The sequence below is a fragment of the Biomphalaria glabrata genome, chromosome 7 (genome assembly GCF_947242115.1).
Source record: "Biomphalaria glabrata chromosome 7, xgBioGlab47.1, whole genome shotgun sequence".
Lineage (NCBI taxonomy): Eukaryota > Metazoa > Mollusca > Gastropoda > Planorbidae > Biomphalaria > Biomphalaria glabrata.
The window spans coordinates 39,587,361-39,613,132 of record NC_074717.1 but is presented as its reverse complement, the minus strand read 5'-3'; the positions used below and the strand labels follow the sequence as shown (position 1 = coordinate 39,613,132).

Below are 25,772 nucleotides of genomic sequence, written 5' to 3'. Positions count from 1 at the left end.
CTAGGAGCTCCCCATCGCGGAGCGAAGCCCCGCCGCCAAGCATTATTTCTGGTATTGAAATCCAACAAAATGCATATTCCGAGGTATCTACACTGCATTTTCCTGCTATTAAAAAGTTTTATTTCAAAAATCTAATGTGATATTCTTACTGACTTAGACCCTCCTACGCCGTTCGGAGCATTTGACGTCAAGCTGTTTCCATAAAAATCTGTCACTGGTAATGTCTGAAGCCTCTTCCCATCTACTATGAGGACCTCCATGAATGAGTGGCGTCAAGTTGTACTAGGATATCATTGCAACTCTTCTTATGCTTAATTCATTTTGTTGGAGAACATGTCCCGCAAACCTCATGCGTCGTTCTCTCACAATCTTACTAAGGGGTCGACTCCCAGTTCGGCATAGGATTTCCTTGATTTAAACCCGATCTCTATAACTGACTCCTAAAATCTGTCTTAGCCATTTTGGTTGAGCTACATTTAGTGTTTTTCGATTTCGGTAGATGACTATTCACTGCAGTTTATTAATGGAGCCCTGCCACTGGTAAAAATGTGTAACCTCTCTTGAATACACTCTTGGAATTAAGTGACTGTAGTTTGCTTTAGATTTTATATCGAAAAGAGAAGTTTTAACGTCAAAATCTTCTGTTGGGGGTTTTCCACCTCAAAATGCTCTGTAGGGGGATCTTAAACTCAAAACCATCTGGAGGGGTTTTAAACTTTAAAAAAAAGCCATCTGTAGAAGAAGGGTTTAAACTCAAAACCCCCGATTGGCTTGGCTACGCTCAAATAATTTTAGTGTGTAATTTGCTTTTTTTTTATATTGAAGATATATTTTTAGCACCAAACCCCTCTGAATGGGGGTTTAAACTCAAAACCCCTTTCGGCAACGTTCATAGCATTTTGAGTGCGTAATTTGCTTTTTTTCTTACACTGGAGATGTATTTAAATTTATCCTCAAACCCCACTGGAGGGGAGTTTAAACTCAAAACCCCTTTGACTACACTCATAACATTTTTAGTGTATAATTTTCTTTGTTTTTATTACTAAAGAGATATTTTTTACCTTCAAACCCAGCTGAAGTGGGGTTTAAATTAAAAACTGAGTCAAAACAATTTAGCCACGCTCATAACATTTTGAGTGAGTAATTAGCTGGTTTTTTTTTATATTAAAGAGGGGGTTTATCGTAAATTTTAGACGGGGTTTTAAAATCAAAATCTTCCTTAACTGTGCTCTTGGAATTAGGGGATTTTCGTTTGCATTTTTTTTTTGTTTTGTTTTATAGAAGAGGGGGAGTTAACTGCAAAAACCCCAGGTAGGGGGTTTAAAACTCAAAACCCCTGGTAGGGGGTTTTAAACTCAAAACCCCTAGTAGTTTTTTTTTAACTCGAACCCCTCTGGTAGGGGTTTTAAACTCGAACCCCCCCCAGGTAGGGGTTTTTAAACTCGACCCACCTGGTAGGGGGTTTTAAACTCAAAACCCCCTGGTAGGGGGTTTTAAACTCAAAACCCCTTTGGTTGTACTGGGGCAAGTGATGGTTTAGTATTAAAATCTCACCTAAAATAAACAAAATCAAAGCAAAAAATCAGTCACTAAATTCCGACTCCCCCCCCCCCCCGAAGGGGGGGGATTTCATTCCGTGGGGGGGTTTGAACCCTAAAACCCCCCCCCCTGGCTACGCCCATGGTCTGCATTCTTTGACTGCTATGCTACACTACAAAATACGTACTGCTCAGCTTGTTATTAAAACAATGGTTACTGGTATAAACAAAAAAAAAAAAAGCTGCATATTTAATTTATCAAAATAACAAATTATGATTCGTGCCTAGTGAGGATTGTTCATTATTTGGCTCTATTTAGTCCCCAGTATATACGGACTCCTTCAGTCGCGATGTGATTGTGGATCATGTAGAGGATTCAAGTTGACCGGGCATTTAAACACTGGTCACTTCATCCCCTGTCAATTCATCTTTGGTCACTTCAACCCCTGTCATTTTATTCCCAATAAAATATTTTTTTTAGACATTGTGTAATTGTGCTGTTGATAATAACTATTAACTAGTAGATACATTGTAATGCACAAACATTTGATGTACGATATATTACAATATTATACTGCGCATATTGCATGACGTAACTATCAAAGGCCGAGATGTGGTGGAAGTAGTGAAAATCGTTTGACAGATAGAAGTACGAGTAGATTAATTATGATACCGCTGATAAATTATCTCCTGACGATCATCTATCGCTTTATCTTTATGTGCCAATCGCTCTTTCTTGAATATGGGCACGCCATTTTTAACCATGAGATAACGTTGTATTTATTTAAATAAACGCTGACTTCAACCCTCCTCTGTAGCCGATTCCTATCGCCTTTAAACGCGTTGTTTTAATCCCCAGCAGTACTAATCAATGGATCGTCTTCCAGCCATAGCCTGTTTATCTTATTGCTTTCCATTAACACGCACATTTTTTAAAATATATTTTTAACGACATTAAATTCTATTTTTGTTTAATGTGTCACACTTTTTGTCATGTAAAAAAATATAAGAAATATTGTTAATTTCCTACTTTTTACAATTTTTATTATTTGGTCAGAGGATGAAATGACCAGGGGATGAAATGGCCAGGTGATGAAATTACCAGGTGATAAAATGACCAGGGGATGAAATGACTGGGGGTGAAGTGACCGGGGATGAAGCAAACCGGGAATGAAAAGACCGGGAACCATCATCTACTAGAAATGAGATGAATGCACAGGCTCTAGCTATTGTTGGAACGATATCGCCAAAATAGTATGTATTCTCTCAACGTAGCTGATGTGTCCAAAGGCACGTCTATTGCTGATACGGTTTAGTATCAGCGGCGTCGCAGGCTCTACCAGGATGTAGCACTGTGTGCTGTATGTAAGCTGTCTAAGGGTCGCTGGCTCTAGGTTTTCTTCCGAAGCCTTTCCCATGTTTGGGTATAGCAGCAAGGCAGCAGAGGTTTAAATTCAGAGTTTTCCTTCTCCGAGGTAGGTAGCCAGCCAAGGTTAACGACCCATTCTTGTCGGAAGCTTACTGGTTTAGGCGGCAGTTATTTTCCCCTTTTCCTGTCTATGATAAAAGTTCCGCCGCACCCGATATCTGAGCCACACTTGAAGTCCAGGAGTTGGATTGGTCGTCAGATGCATTTTACATGTAGTGGAGTGCTCATATCTATTACCACTTCCGGCTATAACAATTTTAAGGAACCAAGTTCTTCTGCTGCCTTTGTATATGTAATATGTATGCAAAGGATTCGGCTTTCCAAAGACCAAAAGTTTCTTTTGTACCTATATTGAATTAGACACAGGTGATGCTCAAATCAGTTATTCAGTTGCACTTTTAGTGTTTAAGATCTAAACGTGATATTCTTTTTTTTATTAGGGTTTTGGGATATTATGGAGCGTGGGTGTGAGTGTTTCTGATGTAACAGTGAGTTAGAAATCAAGGGAAGGGGATAAATTGTTTATGTTTTCTTTTTTTGTATTGGCTGAGTAGATTTTGATGTAACTTCTAGTAAGTCCATCGTTGTTGAGGCTATAAATAAGGAAGTGAAAGTTGAAGCGAGAGGAAAAACTGAAGACGAGTGGCGCAGGATTCCAGCTCCAGCCGCCTCAGCTAGACTAAGAACGAGGCTGAACAAAGCCTTCAGTGGGCTACAACAGAATGTTCTAGCAAACGTGCATGCACGTGGTGAGGATGCTAACCCAGTCTCATCCTTTGCATAGTTTACCATCGGGACCATGATGGTCCTCCGACGATTTGCTTAGGAATAAGGAGAGTCCCCGTTGGGCTCGGCCTTCGACCTTTAACTAAGAGGAGGAACTCACGTCATCGGCTCAAAGAGTTGCATCTCATTAATGGCAGGTGATCGATTTGTTGTTGGGGGCCTCCTGACAGGGAGGTCGGTGAAGATCCACGGATAAAAGCCGTTTCCGGGTCAAAGGTTCATAGAATATATCTAGACGAGGAGGTGAGAGGCAGAAAGACGCGAAGCTTTTAAAAGAGTTGTCTTCTGTTTCAACTGTTGGAGACATTAAAATTCATTATTCCACTTGCGGTTTTTTCGCATACATTTACATTGAAGTTGAAAAGAAGTTAAAATACTTTTAATAAACATTATGTTCATTTTTGGTTTTAAAAGTTTTATTCTTATTTAGCTTCGTCTTTAATAAATTAATACGCTGACAACGGTGTTGAGCTTTCTGGACCAAGGAGCTAAGGAAACACCAACGATCGCGAATCAATAGAGGGGCAGATGGGGATGCGATAAGTGGGCTTAGGTTGATGCTGCTGCAAATGCTTTGTGTTTTTTCAACATGGGATTCCATACAAAATGAAAAATTGAAAGTGATCACCGGAGGAGTAGGGGTCGTCGTTTGAATTTCGGGGGAGGGGGGGGTTTATCGCTCCATAATGATCCCCCACCCCCCGATCCAGCAGTGGCTTTACACTGTAGATCTAGATATCTGTATACTGATTGTTGTTCTGTCGCAGAACAAAGTTATTCCTAATGAGTTTACCCCCCCCCCCCCCCGTACATCTTCTAAGAGTTTCTCTATTACCTTTTTTGTTGGCCCTCTGTGACTGCCAGCACGGCTGCACTAGACGATAAAATACAGGGATAGATAACTCGAATTAACAATATGTTTGTACTTTGGTGGAATCAAGGGGGGGAGGGGGAGCAATCACATCTCCTCCTTCATATGCCATATACGGGTGACGCACCCAGGGGTCAGGGGTCATAGGTATATTTTTACTTACCTGGCGCTTTTCCTTTCTTTCCCCTCCCTCCTCTCTCTGCTCACTTCAGGTTTTTTTTCCCCTGCCTTTTTTATTTTGCATAGGCATTGCGAGAGCGCGCGTGCGTGTGTACCTTTCCTCTCTCTCTCCCCCTTCCTTTAGCTCTCCTCTATCTTCAGCTCACTCTCTCTGTATATATAATCTTTCACAGAGTTTCTTCTCTCCGTCTAGACTCTCTTTTATGTCTTCATGGTTTTCATCTTTCCTGCCATCAGAAGATATCAAAATTTAGGTTTGCCCCTTGTCATCGAAAATCTAAGATCGCTTTATTTCAGCATCCCTGTTCTTTCAGAGAAACCAGAAGTAGTACCCCCACCCCCAAATCTCCTTTCATTTTTTTTAGGGGTGGGGGGCGTGTTTATCCCCTAGGCCCTTGTTGCAAATGTCTCCCCCCCCCCAACCCTCCATGTCGATCTAGTGACTAGTACTGTAAAGATGCATTGACGTCATACTTGGGGTAGACAATGTGTCCCGATGTAAAACACATCACGTTGAAACAGCATCAATCAAAGCATGTTTTTACCCGGTGATCACTTTACTTTTTCATACCCCGTTGTGTGGTGTCCCATTGTAAATCATCATATTGAAGCAGTATCAGTCAAAGCCTGTCTTTGTCCGGTGATCACTTTACTTTTTCATACCCCGTTGTGTGGTGTCCCATTGTAAATCATCATATTGAAGCAGTATCAGTCAAAGCCTGTCTTTGTCCGGTGATCACATTACTTTTTCATACCCCGTTGTGTGGTGTCCCATTGTAAATCATCATATTGAAGCAGTATCAGTCAAAGCCTGTCTTTGTCCGGTGATCACATTACTTTTTCATACCCCGTTGTGTGGTGTCCCATTGTAAATCATCATATTGAAGCAGTATCAGTCAAAGCCAGTCTTTGTCCGGTGATCACATTACTTTTTCATACCCCGTTGTGTGGTGTCCCATTGTAAATCATCATATTGAAGCAGTATCAGTCAAAGCCTGTCTTTGTCCGGTGATCACATTACTTTTTCATACCCCGTTGTGTGGTGTCCCATTGTAAATCATCATATTGAAGCAGTATCAGTCAAAGCCTGTCTTTGTCCGGTGATCACATTACTTTTTCATACCCCGTTGTGTGGTGTCCCATTGTAAATCATCATATTGAAGCAGTATCAGTCAAAGCCTGTCTTTGTCCGGTGATCACTTTACTTTTTCATACCCCGCTGTGTGGTGTCCCATTGTAAATCATCATATTGAAGCAGCATCAGTCAAAGCCTGTCTTTGTCCTGTGATCACATTACTTTTCGACCCCACATTGTGTGGTGTCCCATTGGAAAACATCACATTGAAGTACACGGCCGGTCCTACAGGTTGCGGGGCCCTATGCGAAACTGATTGCGCGGGGCCTAATTTGGGTTGTGATAAGGATAATAAGGGGAAAATAAGATTTTGTGTTAGAAAATAAATTCGTCTTTGCATTTTATTCATTCTTTACTAAGTACAAAATCACTGTCAAATTAACTTTACGAACCATCTACGATAGTAGTTTTCCAACAAAAAGAAGATAAACATTCAGATTTGCATTTTAGATTTAAAATCAACTAGCGAGTAGGATTGGCGTTTTCCATATTGAAAGACACCCCGAAATGACAATTGTGTCTGTTTTAAGGAGATTTGCATCAGTTTTTCAGAAGATTTTAATAATTTCAGGAGATTTTCATGACTTTTTTATATTTTATAATTTCAGGAGTATTCTTGGAACCTTTTAATAATAAGTTAAAATGGTTTAATTTAATAATTTACACCTAGAATTTGCATCGCGCGGGGCCTATGAAAGTGCGAGGCCCACTGCGACCGCATAGGTTGCAGTGGCCTAAGACCGGCCCTGTTGAAGTAGCATCAGTCAAAGCGACTTTTTGCCCGGTGATCTTTTTTAACTTTTCATAGCCGTTGTGTGGTGACCCAAGTTTAAAACATCACATTGAAACAGCATCAATCAAAGAGTGTCCGGTGATCACTTTACTTTTTCATACCCCCTTGTGTGGTGTCCTGTTGTAAAACATCACATTGAAGCAGCATCAATCAAAGCCTGTATTTGTCCGGTGATCACTTTACTTTTTCATCCCCGTAGTGTTGTGTCCCAAGTTTTAAAACATCACATTGGGCGGCACGCGATCAATTCTCCTCAAGATTTCGTACCGAAAATGAACTAAAGTATCGAAATTAAAATGCTGAATATTTAATATTGTAGCTTGCAATAATATCGTAAAGAAAATCTTAATCGACCACCGGCGGGCAATGGTTATTTATGCTTGCTCAGGATGTGGCAAAATACGAAGGTCACAGCTGGAGCTGCGTAGCCACCGGAAATACTGCATTCCTCATTAATCTTCGGACTCGAAGACAAGCCTTATTATTATTGTAGCTTCACTTCTTGCTCCTCAGCTTGTGCTCTGGCGCTCCATCGTGTTTCACACCCACACTGTATTTAAAGCATTTTAAATTATTCCTATTTTAATGTTGAACGTGAGAAAAAGAGATATATCCTGTCCATTGCCCCCAAAGCATGTAGTAAAGACCGGATCTTGCTTAGCTGCAGTAAATCCTACTGACAGTGGCGTCACTGAGGAGGGTGCGGTCCGCACAGCGTGACTACTACGCTGGTGACGCCACTGCCTACTTAATTTTGAGATTAATGATCACATTTCGCAAATATTGCTTTGTTAGTTTCTTCCATAATTATTTGTTGAGCGCCACTTATTTGACCCGACATCACGGAGGACATTATTACCACATAGGGATATATAGTAAATCAATTAAATCTAATCAAAATTAGTATAAAAATGTATTTTCTTTGGAGGATGCATCGTTATTATGTAGTTCATTAATTGCCACACAAAAAATAAACGATTCTTTGATATAAACTTCTCTGTTGATAAAATAAATATCTACATAACGTGTGACAATGGATCTCCATCAACAAAATAAGAAGTGGAATCAAATAAAAGTCCAAAATATATATTTTTCTTTCAATCTCGTGTATTAGTTGATTAAAACTGTCAGAAGAGGAATAAATTCCTTTTGAATTTGTTTTGAAATGGATGAAACAGTTTTTGTCAATTCCATGACATTTTTGGAAGAGATTTATTAGTAGTGGAACAAACTCGGCTGCAGATAAAGATCATAGGTTTCCGACATTTGTACCATCTTGAAGCTAAACTTTTCCAAAATGGCCTCGTAAAGAGATATTTTATAAAATAAGATGCTGTTCCATTTGTTGTCTGTCTATCAGTTTTTTTAAAGGGGTTTCTGAACATTGTGACCAGACAGCTAAATAATTCTATGATGCAACTGAATATTTAACATATAATGAACATGTCAACAAATAATTTACCTCGTTTAAATATAAAATGTGATCAAATAAATGAACGGATCTCAAGTCTCAAGATGAGCCTAAACATGGGTCGTTCGGCTCATTACTAATGGACCTCATTCACCAATTGTAAACAAACAACATTTAGCCACGTAATTCTCTATTTCTTCTATACAAATCACGTAATACACAATGGCTGTCACGTGACAGTTTGTTTCGTTGTTTTATCTATATTATCACGTGGCTAAATGTTGTTTGTTTACGATAGCTGAATGAGGTCCATTGATCAGTTGCTAGAGCCACCAGTCTTTTTTTTTTCTTTTTTCTTTCTTTCGTTATTGATACGTTTCTCTTAGTTAAACAAAATCGTTTTATTTTTTTAGAATACTTTTTTCATTTTTGTTTCGTTTCGTTTTTTAGAGAGCATAAAGTTTTTAGAATCTTTGAATTGTCTTTTAATAATGCTAATAAACTACACCTGCCATTGCTTGCATGCTAGAATTCCCATTTCATTTTCAGATGTAAACTGCAGTCATTCTCTCTGCTGTAACACTGAAACGAGGCTCAACGCCCTCAGACTTCTGCTCTGACATCTGATAGTTTTCTTATTGCTTCCCCTTGATATAAAGTCTGTCTATTTTGCACTTTGAATGAGATCATTATTTTCCAGTAGATTTTTTGTTTTGTTTTGTTTCCTGTGTTAGTCTTATAGCAGGGGGGTAGTTTGTTCTTCTGTTGTGCACAAATTAAATGCGGTTTGATGTAAGGCCTGCTCCTATGACTGCAAACAGGCCAATATGCTAATTTTGTTGTTTTAATCGATACTCGAATTGCTGATCATCCAACGCTGATTTCTTTTTGTCAGTAACGGAACAATTAATTTATCAACCATTTTACATGTCTGGCAGTGTTTTTTTTTATTAGTCTGTATGTATGTATGTTTGTATTTATGTATAAAAGAATGTAGGCCTATATATGCAATTCTGCATGTATGAATATATATATATATATATATAGGCTATATATATATATATATATATATATATATATATATATATATATATATATATATATATATATTAAGAGAAAGTTTTCATTGTGTCGCGAATTTCTTCGCTCAAATTGCAAGTCTATCATAAATCATAAATTCATATTGAGCACCATAGAGGGTTAAAGGAACCTGTGTACGAAATTTCGGTGGTTCCATCGATCTCTTGATGAAATCGATGAATAAATTAATAAGTCCGTGGGTGGTATTTGCAAATATATTATTTCTTTTGTGCGTGTATGTATAAAAGTATGGGTGTATGAATTTTTTTTATATATTTACACTATGTCCAATGCAACGTGAGGACTATTTGTTTGTGTGCGTAGGTATGAATTTCTCTATTAACCCTTTGCTCAGGGTAACATGTAGACTATTCGTCGAACTAGTCTCAGGACAGCCAGAAAGTCAGATCCGCCATTTTAATCGTGGGCGGATGTATTTTTATATTTATAGGTGAGGTTGGTGCACTTAAGATTGAGGCTATAGCCGACCCGTACTCTTTGATGCACCAGTTTCACCAGAATATGAGCTACGTGTTTCAGGAACACCTGTATAAAACTGTAAGCGAATCGGTAGTGCTATTTAGCCTCTTCAAGAGTAAAACTGGTGCAGTGGCGTGCTGAGGTCTCTGAATGCCCGGGGCTAACCTTTCCATTGGTTGCTTGCCCCCTTCCCGCCCCCCCCTCATCCCCACACACACATATACACATACACACACACATTCATATATACACACACACATACACATGCATACATACATACATACACACACACACATGCATACATACACATACACACACATGCAGACATATATCTTTTTCGTAACTTTCAATGGAGAATGACGAAGAGCTTCAAATGCGTGAAAATCTAAAATCTAAATCGGTGGAGGTTTCTGGATCTAGGAATGAGTGCTATTAGAATATAGGCCTAAATATTCTTTAGATTTCACATTAAAATATTTAATATCCTGCATTTTAATTAAGTGAATTAGTTTTAATGTATTGTAAAGCTGCGATTCATTATTAACACGAGCTATTCTTTAAATCTCAGCCACTCTACCAGCACGCCCCCCTCCCCTCCATAGTTTGAGTGTATTCACTTAATAGATACTAAAACAGTATTTAGACATACCTTTGCGTGTATTTTTAATGCTTTAACTATTTCAGATGTTGCTTCAAAATTGAAGATTGTTAGGCTTACATCCTAGCCTCCAGCAGGAGGGCGGGGTTCCACCGTTGAGACGACAGCCCGGAGTGCATACCACACAACCAGGCTGCTGTCATGATATTGGGCAATTGTTACAATCACCCGTCTGTACATTACCCCTTTACAGTATGCTAGTTAATCTTGGTTTAAAATTGGTGTATGCGTTTGTAAACAAAGTTTGCACATTTATTTTAAAAAGCGAATTCGCTTTGAGAAGACAAAAAAAAATAGCTGATACAAATATATTTTAATCTAATACAGGCAAAGGTGAAAATTTCTTAAAAGCACCCTTAGTTTTTGATAGCATAAAGTGAAAGTAGACGGACAGACAGATAAAGAAAAGTTCGCCTTTCTGGTAGGCCTATAATGTATATATATTTATAAATAGTTGGGTTTTTTTTTTTCAGGTAGCTTTAAAATGGAGACTATCGAGTACGCTATAAAGTAAGCTTTTAATGCTTCGAAACATGCAGGAATTTAGCAATTCTTCATTTAATGGTTGGGAAGCAATGCATATCATTTATTCTTTAATCTTTTAATATAAACGAAAATTCGGACGAACTTTTTAGCCCAGCGCTATGCGTCCTTGACCTTACTGCTCATATGGACGAATTCCAAAAGATCTCTTTCGATGCGGAACTTCCTGAAGTAATGAACATCCAACGCTAAGTCAGTTGTCTGGAAAATGGACATAAAGATATCAATAAGAAAGTTATGAGCTAATTAAAAAAAAAACTTTGTCCAAGTCATCAGCTAATTCATATATAACAGTTTTTCCCAAAGGAAGGTAGGCTAGGAGTACCCCCAAAGGTAAGGGAAGAGTTTGAAGGGGGGTAAGCGTTGCACATGGTTAACAATGCTGATTTGTTTTAAATACCCATTCAGTTTATAAATTAGAATAGAATATCATAAGTTTTAAATCCTTTTTAAAATTTATTTTAAGTTTTAACAAACTCAAATACGGTGCTATTTAACAGCTTAAGACGAATTTCTACAAAGATCAGGAAAAGGATAGAGATATTCCAACTTCCGTCGATACGCCCACTTTTTCAATGTAAAAACTATGTTTTCATTTGTTTACAATGTATTTGATATTTTTCTAAAGCAGTGTTACCCAGACAACTTTACATATCTGGGAATCATTGTATCAAATGACGCATTGCTTTAAAGAGAGGTTGATATGTGATCAGGGTTAGTCGTGCTTTTGGACGTCTGCAAGCGAGAGTGTGGCGAAATAAATCGTTCCGCTTGTCTACAAAAATCATTGTCTACCAAGCAGTGCTTCTCTCAACTCCTCTTTGTGGATCTGAGACATGAGTACTTTAAAGATAGCAACTAAGACTTCTTGAACGCCTTCACCAAAGATATTTGCACATCTTCAAGGACATACGGTGGCAAGACCGCACTACAAACAGCGATATTCTTGCGAAATGGTATGAACTTCTTATAGTCCGACAGTCACGCTGGGCAGGGCACTTATCCCGTATGGGGAACGAACATATGCCAAAGGCTATCTCTTTTTTAGTGAGCTGAAAGGTGGTCGGCGTAACAGAGATGCCCCACAATAACGCTACTTGAGAATACTAATGCGATGTTTTTAAGTCTCTTAGGAAAAAAAAGCGTTATTTTACTTTATTACAAGGTGCAAGTTTTATCCTGTAACGTAAAGATTTTGTATCACTTGATGCTTCGTACTAAAGCCATAATGAATATACTTATTGCAATATTAAATGTCAGAACTTAACCATTTCAGAAGTTACACTGCAAAGACTTTCTCCCAAGCCAATAATAGCCCAATAGTTTTACGCAAATGATGCAATGTAAAACGTTACGGCATGAGCTGTGGTTTTCTATACTGTTGTGGGACTTAAGAGACTTTCTATTTTAATCGCAATGTACAATTACATTTAGAACTAACAGAAGGAAAAAGCAACTCTTCAGATTGAAAGTCTTTACCCGATCATTTTCGTAATTACAAAAATATTCCCAAAATGACTTTGGGTATATAATCTTCCTTAACAAATTATTCATCCGAGCGAGGCTCGGTCACCTGGCACTATATATATATATATATATATATATATATATATATATAATTATTTGCTTAAGAGTATAGGATTTAACTATATCAGTTTAAGTTGATTTAACTGTATCAGTTTGAGTTGATTTAACTGTATCAGTTTAAGTTGATTTAACTGTATCAGTTTGAGTTAATTTAACTGTATCAGTTTGAGTTGATTTAACTGTATCAGTTACAATTGATAATGATCTCAGGTTTTAATTCTGCTCATCGCCAGAGTTCAGATCTGAAGCAACATTCGAAACGTTAAATAAAGCAAACAAGGACAATGGATCAGATTTCCGGTTACATTTTTTATAGAAACTAGAATTATGGTACATTCAAAAGGGAAGCAATCTGTACATGTAACCTATTCTAAAACTAAATGCAACTATTGTTTTTTAGTAGAATTTTTATGGGCAAATCGCTATGAGACAGTGAACATGACTAGATGTCCCACTGGTGAATGTTAGCTCTTAAAGCTAGTGTAACAAATCATTCACTGAACAAAAAAGATAAATATTTCAAAAGTCTAAATGCATTGATATTAATGTCTTTAATTCCAGCATCTGAATTTTGTAACTTTGATCTGGAGAAAGTATGTGCACTTCAAATCACAAACAAAATCTAAAAATAATAGTACATTGATCACATATGAATGATGCACTTACTGCTATAGCTTTGATTTACTGACACAGCAAACAGTCAATAAAAGCTGTATTCTTACATTTATATAGCATAGTCATTTCATGTCTGTCTATTGTCCCATAAGCTATTACTGGGCAGGAGGGGAGGGATGTAAGCTGGGGAAATCAATCATCAAAATTTGAAAGATCAATCAAAATTCAAAGACCAAATATTGTCAATTGTAGTTGGTAGGAAAAAGTTTCTCCAAATCTTATCTTATATAATACAGACGTTACTTCAAAAAAGAAGATGATTACGTCCTACGCAAATGTATATACTATGTAGATTTTTTAAAAATTACTACACACAAAACATCTCAGAATTTTGTCAAAAACTTGACATATCATTAAATATAACATACTAGCCAACTCACAATGTCGAAAATTGCACAGCTAAATAAGCATGTCTCTCAGGCTGATTTTCATGAGAATCTATAATAATAATATCTAGTATATGTCTAGTAATTCATAATCAAAGAATGTAATCCCTTTATAAATTTCTCTTGTATTAAAATAAATTATTTGCTTATGTATATAAAGTAAAATACAGTACAAATCATTTAAAGACTGAATTATTTTTTTGGTTCAATCAAATATCAAAATATTGTAAACAAAGCAGAAAATAAAATGCGTTGATCAAGATAGTCACTAGAATCAAGTGTATAGTCACACTATGCTCCACTGTGAGGCACATGATATGTTCAGTAGATAAAAACATCACAACTACAAATATAAAGTTTGGGCCTAAACAAAATATTTACACAGAAATCAAAAGTATATATTTACAATCTCAGAATAAAACTAATGCCAATGACAGGGTTTTTATTATGGTGAAGCCAAGTGCTTTAGATCTTGACAAGTTTTAAGATCATCAAGTTTTAATCAGGTATTCCATCTCCCAAAGTGCATTAGTAAAAATGACCTAGGTTGTCTACCTTTCTACACCAATAGAAGTGTTGTTTACTTCTACTAATGATGATTTTCTAAGCCTACCATAGGAATTAAAGTTTATGTTTTTGTTTTGATACTGAATTAGATTAGACACTAAAACATGATTATAAAAAAAAGTGAAAAAATATAGCATCAATACAGTGTACTTCTACAAGCTTGTAGAGTCCAAACTTTAATATATTGCATACTATCCATCTGGACCAAAATATAGAAATCATTGACCTTCTATGAGCACATAGTTCATAAACACTCAACTTTAGTCATTGCACGCATAACAAATTAGAAATATTTTTATGTAACAAATCTGAATTATAAATTGAAATATGAAAAAAAAAGTTCAAAGTTTGGTACTAGATAGTTTGGTACTAGATAGTTTGGTACTAGAAAGTTTGGTACTAGATGTGCTTTTCATTTTTTCTTAAGAAACATAAAAACGAAAGTCTAAATGCCAAATAAAATGATATATGCACAAGGTAAGAAAGCTAGTGTTGCTCTTCAACTTCAAAATAACTTTTGACATTTACCTAGAACATATAACAAAATTTATAGCTTTGATTTATTTCAATAAAAGTAAACAAAGCATTTTGTGGTGATGGCCCTTGTTGGATGTTTGACTTTTGTCATGTGTTTGACTTAAAATGCAAGTGTCATGTGTTTGACTTACATGGCCCTTGTCATGTGTTTGACTTACATGGCCCTTGTCATGTGTTTGACTTACATGGCCCTTGGCTTCACCACAAAACAAAAATTTAAATAGCTTGCACATATTTCTTAATTTGAAAACAAAAAATGCATTGTTACTATTTGTATGTGAGTGTACATTTAACAATCAACTTAATAAGTAGCAACTAATAAGTTTAAACTGAAGAGTTATGAATGTGGATTCTAAATTGTACTAAAACAGGCACATACATAGATAATACTAAAAGGAAATACAAAATTTCCTTATGCAAAACAATAAAGACCTTATTTGTTTCATTCTGTGTATACATTATAACTGTCACCATTTCTGGTGCTTTTTTAAAGTACACATAAAAATAAAAATAAAAAAAATAAAAAACTCTTAGCTCAAATTATTTCATTGCTTGCATCATAAAATTAATCATTAAAAATTCTTAAAAAAGAATTAATATTACATTCTTCTTTCCACTGCCCTCATTAGCAACTGAATAGTTTGTGTGTCTTTATACTGGCAATAATCAAACAGTTTTTAGGTCATTAAATTTTTGTTACAACATGTAAAGAACATACATGAAGAGTCAAAGTAACCAGAAGTAAGTATAATGTAATCCTTGGTATACTACTACTCACACCTAGTACACAAACTTATATCACAATGTCATGTTAACCAAGTCATGGTTCTAGCATCATCACACACACACACAAAGTTTAAATAATACAAAGTTTAAATAATACAAATTTTCTTTTTGACAAAAAATTTTTTAAGTAGTACAAATTGACTTTTTGACCACACAAGGTTGTAGTCCAAGACATAGAATCAAAAACAAATCATTACAGGTATATTCAAAGATTGTTTCTGATAAATGCCTGGGTTTCTTTTGTAAATTGATTAACTAAAAGTACTAAAAGTGAATAAGGTTTAGAAAGATCAAAATATGAATAACATAAGAGTATAGTTGTATACTTTCCTTTCTTGTAGGATGCACACTAAATGTAAATATATAAAAGATTACAAAGAAAAAAAAATCTACCTTATTTCAACACAGTCATCTAGACCAAGGCACTAATTGAGGGCTTAAACAAAGAAAATAAAAAGATTCTGATCATACAAAACTTCAATGTAAAGTTCAGTCAACACTCCATTAAGAGACCATTGTATCCTTCATGTCATTTTCAATGCGATAAAGCTAAACAATAAATAACAAGAATATGAACAAAAACCACAACACAGATCTGTACACCATCCCCCCAAAACAGCCCTTACATTGCCAATGCACAACTAATCAAATCAGATCATGTTTCACAAGAGTTATATAAATAATAAATATGTAAACAAAAGAATGTCTTGAACTCCTCTGACACCGCAGGTGTGTGTAGGACTTGATAAGGCAGATCAAAAAAAGTTTGTTCAAATACTGTTTTCTACTTGCTTGTGAGGTTCATCAAAGATCGTTTCTCAGAAAAACTTGTAAAATCCATTCAATTATAAATCTATCGCCCTAGGAGGCAACACAAAATGAGCTTAGTTTCCAACAGCAGATTCTGACTTATGTATCCGATGACCTTTAGCATTGTGCGGCTGCTCTTCTTCATCAGATAAACACTTTAAACATCTGTGGATGTCAAAAGATGATGGAAGAAAACGGTTAAATAGAATCTTCAAAGTTTACAAGGATATGAAGACTTAACAAACTCTAGTGCAAATTTTAATTGAAAACACTAAAATAGTAAAAAATTAGTTTTGTTATAAAGGCCTCAAAGTTTCTTTTGAAAAAGGAAATTTTAAAGTATAATGACCATTCACACGGTAGCAGGGGTTAACATCAAGCGAGTTTAAACCTGCAACTACCCGGATCTTCTACATGACCAGATGGCAAAGAATTCAGAAACTGAAAAAATACACATAAGCTTTAGTACAGTGTTTCACAAACTTTTTCCTAAATGAAACACTTCGCATATCCTGAGTATTTAGCGGAACACGTTGATTATTTTTGAGATAGATTAATTCATGTGGTAGCCTACTAGTTATTTATCCCAGTAGTTTGTGGAAAACCTATTTAGGCCTTGCAGAACACTAGGGTAACGCAGAAAACTGGGGAACACTGCTTTAGTGAAACTAATTTTCTACATATTAAAACGAGAAACAAAAGATACTTACTTGGGCTCATTGAGGCCATAGTCATAGCATGTACTACCAACACACTGGCAACAGCCATTGGAGTGAAACCACCTGAATTTAGACGCTCCCATGGACTTGCATGAAGCTTTACATTTGGTCATAGGCATGCAGTCAGAGAAAAATGCCACAGTGCAATTTTGTATTCCAAGCACAACCTCCTTCCCTGCCTTCTTGTCAGAGCTGAGCTTGTCCCCCTTGACTAGTTCATACAGAAAGAGCAAATATAAGTTTTCATTACTATTTATAATGACTTGGTAAGTTTTAGAAATAACCATTGACTATCTACATGTGTAGAGGTGTCTGACAAATTTAGCCACCTCACAATATAGGCACCAAAATAATATTTAAAACAAGAAAAACACAAAAAAAAACATTCTTTAACATGACAATACCTCCATTGTACAACTTAAAATATAATAAAATATTTTTACAAAATTAATTTTAAAATATTTGGTTCAAACTGGGTATCGAAAACGTGATTTTGACACCATCAGCTTCGTGAACGTACGTCGATAACTAATCGGCCAGCAAGCAGGATATTTTAATGATTTTTTATTGATATTATAATTACATGGACATCTAGATCTGATGCTAGGCTTGGACTTCTGATTTAGAGCTCTTTAAGATCTAGTCTACATCTAGATCTACTTCTAGAATCTAGGTGTAATCTATATCAGATTTACCTATAAATTTTTTTTAGTAAAGCTTAGATAATTTCAATAAAATTGAAGCAACTTTAAATTTCTCAGTTATCGCATAATTTCAGTACACTATAGCTGAGTATACTGTGATCTTTTTTATTTTTGAATAATTCCAATGATAGGCCTTTAAATCTAGATTAAGAAGATGATACGCAAAATTTTCCAGATCATTAATTTATTATACTCTTGAATTAATAATGCCTTACATTTGATAATGCCTGAACACGATAGTCCTTTCAAGAACCTGATAGTCCTTTTAAAATCGATGTTGGATATAGACCTAGATTTAGTCTTTCAGCATAATTAACATTTATTTATTTTTTACTTTGAAAAATTATAATGGTCATACTCTAAAGCTTTCCACATGTGGCAAACAAGATAGTAATTCTTTTCTCAAGGATATACATCAACTGTTAAATTTCTAGGAAACTCATTAGAGCTGTTTTTGAGATAGCGTCCCTCCACCCAGGTTCCTCCATGAAGGAGTTACTTGAATAGATGTATTGTAAAACTAGTTTGAGTATCTCAAATTAAAATTTAAATATTACCAAAACATTTTTTGAACATAATGCATTTGTCAAACTATATGAAAAGAGCAAATAAACATAATGCATTTGTCAAACTTGATGAAAAAGAGCACAAAATCTGTCTAGAAAAGGCAGATAGATACTTAAGACTTTTACTCTATTATGTATTTATCATCTTGAAAAAAATAATCTTTGTGTTTTAATATTATATAATAAATATACCCCATAACTTCATTAAGGGTCATTGGCCTGTAGTACCAAACTTTCCTAAGCTTCATTAGCTCCCACAACAAAGTACCCATTAGAGATGAGTGGACTCTGGAATGTCTCTCCAGAATTTTAACTTACTACAGAAGACAATGTTTTATAACATTGGCACCAAGCCCTGTGAGATTGTCCACATTAGTGCCGTCCTTAACAAGAGTCTAGAAAAATGCTCTCTAGCAGCTTACCAATTCTTAATACATTATATTGTCAAGTGTACAGTCTAGTATCAGTCTACTGACCATCAGAGATTATGTGCAGATTATTTTTAGGATTTGACTTTTGCAACAGTTTGTCTAAGTCTACAGCATAAGTGAATGTTGTCCATCTCTGCTCATAGTCTTCTTCATCTGTCAGCACTTTGAAGAGGTGGGGAATGGGGTCAGTGATGTCCTCCACAGTGCTGCTCTTCGTCATTTCATCTTCTGGATTTGGAGTGGGACACATTCCTGCAGTGGTCAGAAAACACAATTTATAAATTTATAGAAGCAATTATGTTTGTGAGTATGAAATATTTTAATCTGGTCACTTGTGAATTAAATGAGATATATTTCAAAAGAATATAGATGTCTATGTATAAAAAATCATCATGTCACAGGACTTTGCCCCCTAAGCAAAATGCCGACCGAACACCATATGAATTTCATGCATATTCGTGGACAAGATAAAAAATGGAAGCCAACAATAGGAAAATGAAAACAGGGACATCCACATCTAGCATGGCTTCACAGCTTCTTAGAAAACATAAAATCTGTAGGCACTAGCTGTGGAAGCCACATGTGAGGAAAAAGCTTACCTAGACGCTGAATGGCGCAGAAGGATCTAAGTAAATAAGTAGGTATAAAATATCTGGTCAAGGCAATAGTGAATTAAAAGACAAATATTCAAGTATTTATTATATTTATAACTAAACAAAAAACTATTAAAAAAAAAGTTATGTTGGACAAAGTTAGGTTTATAATCTGTTTTCAAAAACACATGTTATGCTATGCTCAGAAGACCCACATCCAAAGACACTTTTATAAGTCTTAGTTAACATGTATGTTTATTTTCAAAATATACAGTGTGAAATATAGATCCCCCTAAATAAATAATGAGTTCATAAATGACAATCTTATTTTAACAATGATCTCAATTTTAAACTGCACTTACCTACACAAGAGCAGCATTCAGTATAGAGCTTTGATAGACAAACACTGCAGTTCTTACAGCAGGAACAATTACCTTCAGTCATCTCACAGTCGCAGCACTTGATAAGCATGCACTTGCTGACTAGAGGTGCACACACCGCCTCATTGCATGCATCTGAGACATAGGTCACTGTTAAGACAGTGACACAAAAGACTATCGCCTTTAAAAGCATCTTTGTTATGCTGTCCTAAAATTAAAAGAAATGAATTTGAATAATTTTGGAAATGTCTAATCACCCTGGAAAATAGTAAATATACAGCCATAAAATCTTTTTTTTTTTAAAAGATGAGATTAACTATTTAATCATTATTCCAAAAAAGCTACCTTAAAAAATCAATTAAAGTAGGAGGACAGATATTAACATTACATAACATACAAGGGGTTAGAAATTTGAATCACATATTTTAACAACTTAACCTATCAAGCTGACATTTCGCACATTAACTTGTGCTACGTGACAACATATTTTATTGAAATTTTAGAATGATCAGTTCATTAATTATTGAATTAATTAAAATTATCTATATACAAAAACACTACTAAGGAAAGTAGCTATATTTATTTAAACATTAGGTCAAAGACAGCTAACTTATGCTCCCCTACATTCTTACACTACGACAATGCTCAAATGACACAATATCTTTAACAACAGACTAGGCCTCCATACTTTATCGTAGACTTGTTTGAGATCTATGAAAACACCAGCACCGCTAGCACCAACTGGCCAGGTCGACTTGTGTTACCCCATTGGAAGCCGTTCGCCACCTTCTGCATGAATATAATGTCACCTGATAGATCGCATTTTGGTGCTGCCTGAACCCGCCCTGTTCAGGAGCAATGAGATCTTTCCTCTCTAGGAACCATAATAGCCTTATGTTGATCATTCGCCCCGCCATCTCCCCAATGTTGGACATCAACGAGATGGGTCGATAGCTTTTTGCACAATCCAGGATCTTCCCCTACTTGAGAAGGGGGGCAAACGTTGCCACTCGCCAAGCCTTTTTAGAAATCCCCTGGGGTCCACATAACATTGACCAATTTCAACTGTTTGCATCTGCCAAAAGGGCCAATATTCTTCAGCATCTTGCTGTTGAGACCATCTGGCACTGGTGCCTTTTGTAATTTGGACTTCCAAAGTGCAAAATCTGGCTCTCCAAGGGTGAATGGTAAATGTGTTTGTCACATCTTCCCCATCTAATGGACCATTTTGCATTTTGTTTTAGCCTTTCTGATACCGTCTGGGGCATTTGGCGCATCACTCCTTTTCTCTGACTAAGAGATAGCCATGAAGGCATGGATCAGAGTGTCTAACCTTTTACAGTCTGTGACCTTAGGCGATTAGGAGGAGCGCTGCTACCTATGCGTCTTTCGTCCTATTAAAGTTATTCAGCTGTCTCCATGCCTGTCATCCATCCGCGTAATCCAGGTTAATGCGGGTCTTGATACACTTCAATCTCATACATGCAGCAATGGCTTCCTTCACCTCCACTGACAGCTTGTTGTAAGCACATTTGGTTAGCTTAAACCAATATAGTTTAAAGAACTGAAAGGAGGGGAAAATGTGTGTGGTGCATGTGAATTATAAAGGACAAAAATATGGCGCACTAAACCAAAAGTCAAAAGGTAAGATTGGCCACCTCTGATCTATAATTTTAGATCTATCACTAGATTCTAGATCGAGAAAAGAAGAGAGCATCTAATAGATAGTAAAATTAGTATAGATACTAAGAAAGCAAAATGACTAAGATAATACCAGGGTATAAAGCTAGATTACTATGATTGATAATAATACTGTAAATATAGATATATATATCTTATTTATATCATATTATATATGTATTTAGTTTTATTAATATAGAAGACATTACTACTACTAATAATGTCTAATAGATCTCCTTACACACCAATTATATAGTGATGATCAGATGGATAATAGTATGAGGACTATATATATTATATTTATATATATTTATTTATTTATAAATATCTCTAGACTAAAGTAAGGACTATATAAGTATAAGACTATATTACTATATAAGTCATATAAGTATATATATACATCTATTTTTCTACTACTATTATAACTATGTAGACAAGTATTGTGTAGACTTAATATAATAAGAGTAATAGAGTCACTATATAGACTGTATAGAGATTAGACTTGATAAACTTGAAAAATGATTAGAATTAGATTAGAGAGAAAGTATAAAAATAGTTAGATCTATTATAGTAGACATTAAAGACTAAAGATTACCAATATCATCATTGATTAATAATTAATGAATTTTTATTCATTGAATCTCTTGAGACTAATTGTAATTCCCTCGTCTTAGTCTTTAGTCTTTAGAAAGACTAAGACTAGACTTAGACTAGTTCAGTCTAACTTAGTTACTTAGGACTTAGTCTTAGTAAGTCTTAGTTACAACTTAGGACTTAGTAGACTTAACTAAAGACTTAAGAGTAATATGACTAATATGATTATGAGTAATAAGTTAAATAAGATTAAGTCTTAAGACTAACTTTTAAAAGAATAAGTTAGACTTATTAATCACTTAGCCAGGCTTAGTCCTCTTAGTTAACTTAGACTTAGTTAAGTTAGTACTACAGTAACTACTCGGAGTAGTGTGTCTAACTTTTACTTTAGACACTTTACTTTAGTCTAACTGACTTACTTACTTTACTTAGATCTACTAGTACTACTTAACTTAATCTTAGTACTCTTAGTAGTCTTAGTTTTCTGTCTAAGTCCAGGACTGGGAAACTAACTCACTAAACTCACTTGAAAATGAAATCCAAATTCAATTCAGATTTTCAAGCAGTAGCCTTCAGTAGGTGTATTATTGCCAAAATAACACAACACCTTTGGTGGACTTATACGTATAGGTCTACACACTGTAAATGTCTTAAGTCTAATCCTATAATAAATTAATACTTATAATAGTAATAGATTTGTCTGATTTATCTCTAAACTCTAGTGTAATCGACAAAGAATGAGAAACCGGAAACCAAAATGCCTCTTTATTTTCGATTATTTTTATTTTATTTTTTTTAAAGAGCCTAAAAACAAAAAGTTGCACGCGTACATTCGTAGAAAGCCTGAGAACCGAGAATTAGATTCTAGATCTAGATTGGATCTAATAGATAAGATCTAATTCTAGTAACGAAGATCTCTCTCTCTCTGTTTTTTTTTTTTTTGGAAAAGATTGAATGAACTATGATCATAACTACAGTGGCGTAGCATCCATGGCGCAAAGGGGTTCAATGAACCCGGGCCCACGACCATTAGGGGCCCACTGCGCTTGGGCCCATGACTCTTGGCTTGTTGAGAACTTGGGGATGACACCAAAGTGGAAACATAAATTCACTTTCGTAAAAACCGATAAAAAATAGAATTTAAAAAGCTCCCTCAAAATATCCTGAACGTTGTACCAAAATTAATATAAACTTCAAACCCAGTGTTTTAAGCTTTAATGTAAGGATTTGCTTTGCATCAGGTTTTGCAAATTGTAATGGTGGGCTAGCCCTAACCGTGCATTTAAGCTGTGGCGTAGCATCCATGGCACGAAGGGGTTCAATGAACCCGGGCCCACGACCATTAGGGGCCCACAGCTGCTGGCGTTGCAACAATGGCACGAAAGGGTTGATTGCTCTTGGGCCCATGACTCACGACCAGTTGGGGGCTCAGATGAGAATTTGTGGGATATCTAAGTGAATAAGTAATTGCACTTTTGTAAAAACTGATTTAAAAGCTACAACAAAGCATACACGAAGCCTTAAATACCTAAATTCAAAAAAATGTATTACATAAATTTGTAAGTTTTTTCTTTTTTTCAGGTGAACTTTCTACTACTTTCATCAAGTTTCTGGTAATGGGCAAAGTAAATATATTTTTTTTCTTGGCCATCTGTTTCTATGACTTATGGTAAACGAGGATGACATGGGGCAAGTACAACGACCAAACCCCTTTTCTTTTCCCCCATTTAATGTCGGGTACACATTAGAGCTCGGTGGACTCAGAGGCGTCCTAAAAAAATCAACAGGATCCGGGACCCTGCAATACCTACAAGCCTCCCTTATTGTAGGCTAATTGTGATTAATTATGCCTTTGGTGACAATTGTTGCCAGATAAATAAATAAATGTTAGCTCTTATATAGCGCTACTTTCATGCTTATAGCATGTTCAGAGCGTTATGGTCCTATCTCATTTGTGGACCAGTGGGGGTAGTGGGGTATCTAGAAGAAGGTTTTCCGTGCTACCTTTAGCACTCAGTAAAAACACAACTCTGCTCGAGTCGGCTGTCGAACCTAGAACCTCCTTCATAGCCAAGCTACTTAGCCTTTCGACCACGCTTTCCATTTTTTTTTTTTTTTTTTTTTTCTGTATGCTGTTGTGGCACGATTAGGATTTTGGCGGGGAAAGTGATTTGTTTCAAGAGACATTGAAGCAACGAATTTAAAAAAAAAATCAGGATTTGAGATGTTAACACAATAGATTTTTGGCAGCCCTATAGAGTACGGTCAGCTTTAGTAACTGAAGTAGAGTTTTAGCTTGATGATATCGACGGCTCTTTTGTTATCATTTAACTTCTTGCTCGACATTGGTTAAGGCCTCTGCCAGTCTTATATTGTTGGCCTTTCGCCACTTTTATTTCATTTATTTCATTTCGTTATTTGAGTGTTACTTTGACTGCATAAAACAGCACGGAAGTATTACAGAAATTGGAGGAGCGGGGGTAGAGAGAGTTTGGTTGAGAAAATATTTGAATGCGTTGCACACACAAAAATGGAGGGGGCGAAAATGACAGTTAGGTCTATATGGATAGTCCTGATAGTCATGAATCAAAAATTTTGACATAGCTGCTAATTATTCAACTTTCTCAAGGCTCGTTTGTTTCTTTTATTTTCATGTTTTTCCAAGCATTGTCGCGGCATACATGATATGTCTGACACTGTGTCATTTTGTTCACTATAGGGGTCATTCTTAAAGTTTCGATTGATTAAAAATTATTTACTAACAGAAGCAAGTTGGCTTCATTTCGGTGTTCTTTCAATGGGACGAGAAACAGACAAAAGTTTAGAAATAGTTCCATTAGTTTCTAACTTTGCTTCTTCAAAGGCAAGAAATAAAATAAATGTTAGATCAATAGTTTTACACAAAGGAGACTTATGAAGCTATGCAGGGAAAGTCGAACGAATCCTGTGAGGCCGACCACTCTACTTAAACCAATGAAAAAGAAACACTTCCTTATTCAGAAGGCAGCATTTAACTTGGGAACATGGAATGTCCGCACTTTACTAGAACCAGGTAGATGTGCACAAACTGCCAAGGAAATGGCCAACTACAAACTACAGATCCTGGGAATGAGTGAAGTTCGATGGAACACATTCGGTGAAACAAGACTGCAATCAGGAGAAACCCTTCTCTTCTCTGGAAAGGAAAAAGAAGATGACTTACATGAAAATGGTGTAGCACTACTACTAAACAAGGAAGCTTTCAAAAGTCTTTTAGAATGGGAACCAGTTTCAGAACGAATAATTAGAGCCAAATTTTTGTCTAAGTTCAAAAATGTTCACATCATTATGTGCTATGCTCCCACCAACCTTGCAAGTGATACTGACAAAAATACATTCTATGACCAACTGCAAAGTATAGTTGACAAAATACCTACAAGAGATGTTTTGATCGTCATGGGAGACTTGAATGCCAAAGTGGGAAGTGACAACAGAGAGAGAGAGAAAAGTATGGGCACCCATGGACTTGGCACCATAAACGAAAATGGAGAAATGTTTGCAGACTTCTGCACATTTAATGAATTAGTGATAGGAGGCAGCATTTTCCCCCACAAAAAATGCCACAAAGTGACATGGGTTTCACCAGACAATAAAACAGAGAATCAAATCGACCACATTACCATACGGCGGAACTGGAGAAGCACATTACTAGATGTACGAAACAGAAGAGGAGCAGATATTGGCTCAGACCACCACCTAGTTGTTGCCAAACTAAAAATGAAGCTGGCCAGCAATAAAACAGAAAGAAACAAAAGGAAAAGATTTGACCTAGACAAGCTCAACAACACACAGATTAAAAAGGAATTCCAACTAT

At 35.9% G+C, this 25,772-nt stretch overlaps 1 protein-coding gene across 1 annotated transcript; it reads right to left on the bottom strand.

The window, feature by feature from the left end:
* Window positions 1-15,159: 15,159 nt before the first annotated feature.
* Window positions 15,160-22,654, bottom strand: LOC106074527 (twisted gastrulation protein homolog 1-A-like). The gene is made up of 5 exons (XM_013235301.2): window positions 22,446-22,654; window positions 19,628-19,853; window positions 18,718-18,924; window positions 16,963-17,182; window positions 15,160-16,417 (listed from the first exon to the last, which is right to left on the bottom strand). Exons 2-5 carry the CDS (start codon window positions 19,836-19,838, stop codon window positions 16,327-16,329), a joined length of 729 nt encoding a protein of 242 aa, XP_013090755.2. The 5' UTR covers window positions 19,839-19,853; window positions 22,446-22,654; the 3' UTR covers window positions 15,160-16,326.
* Window positions 22,655-25,772: the final 3,118 nt, after the last annotated feature.

Excerpts from the sequence above, each read along its gene's own strand:
- LOC106074527 (XM_013235301.2), bottom strand. The coding sequence starts at position 19,838 with ATGCTTTTAAAGGCGATAGTCTTTTGTGTCACTGTCTTAACAGTGACC. Across the intron at positions 17,183-18,717 it reads TCTGCACATAATCTCTGATG|TCAAGGGGGACAAGCTCAGC; the intron begins GTCAGTAGACTG and ends TGTATGAACTAG. Across the intron at positions 16,418-16,962 it reads TATGGCCTCAATGAGCCCAA|ATGTTTAAAGTGTTTATCTG; the intron begins GTAAGTATCTTT and ends TGACATCCACAG.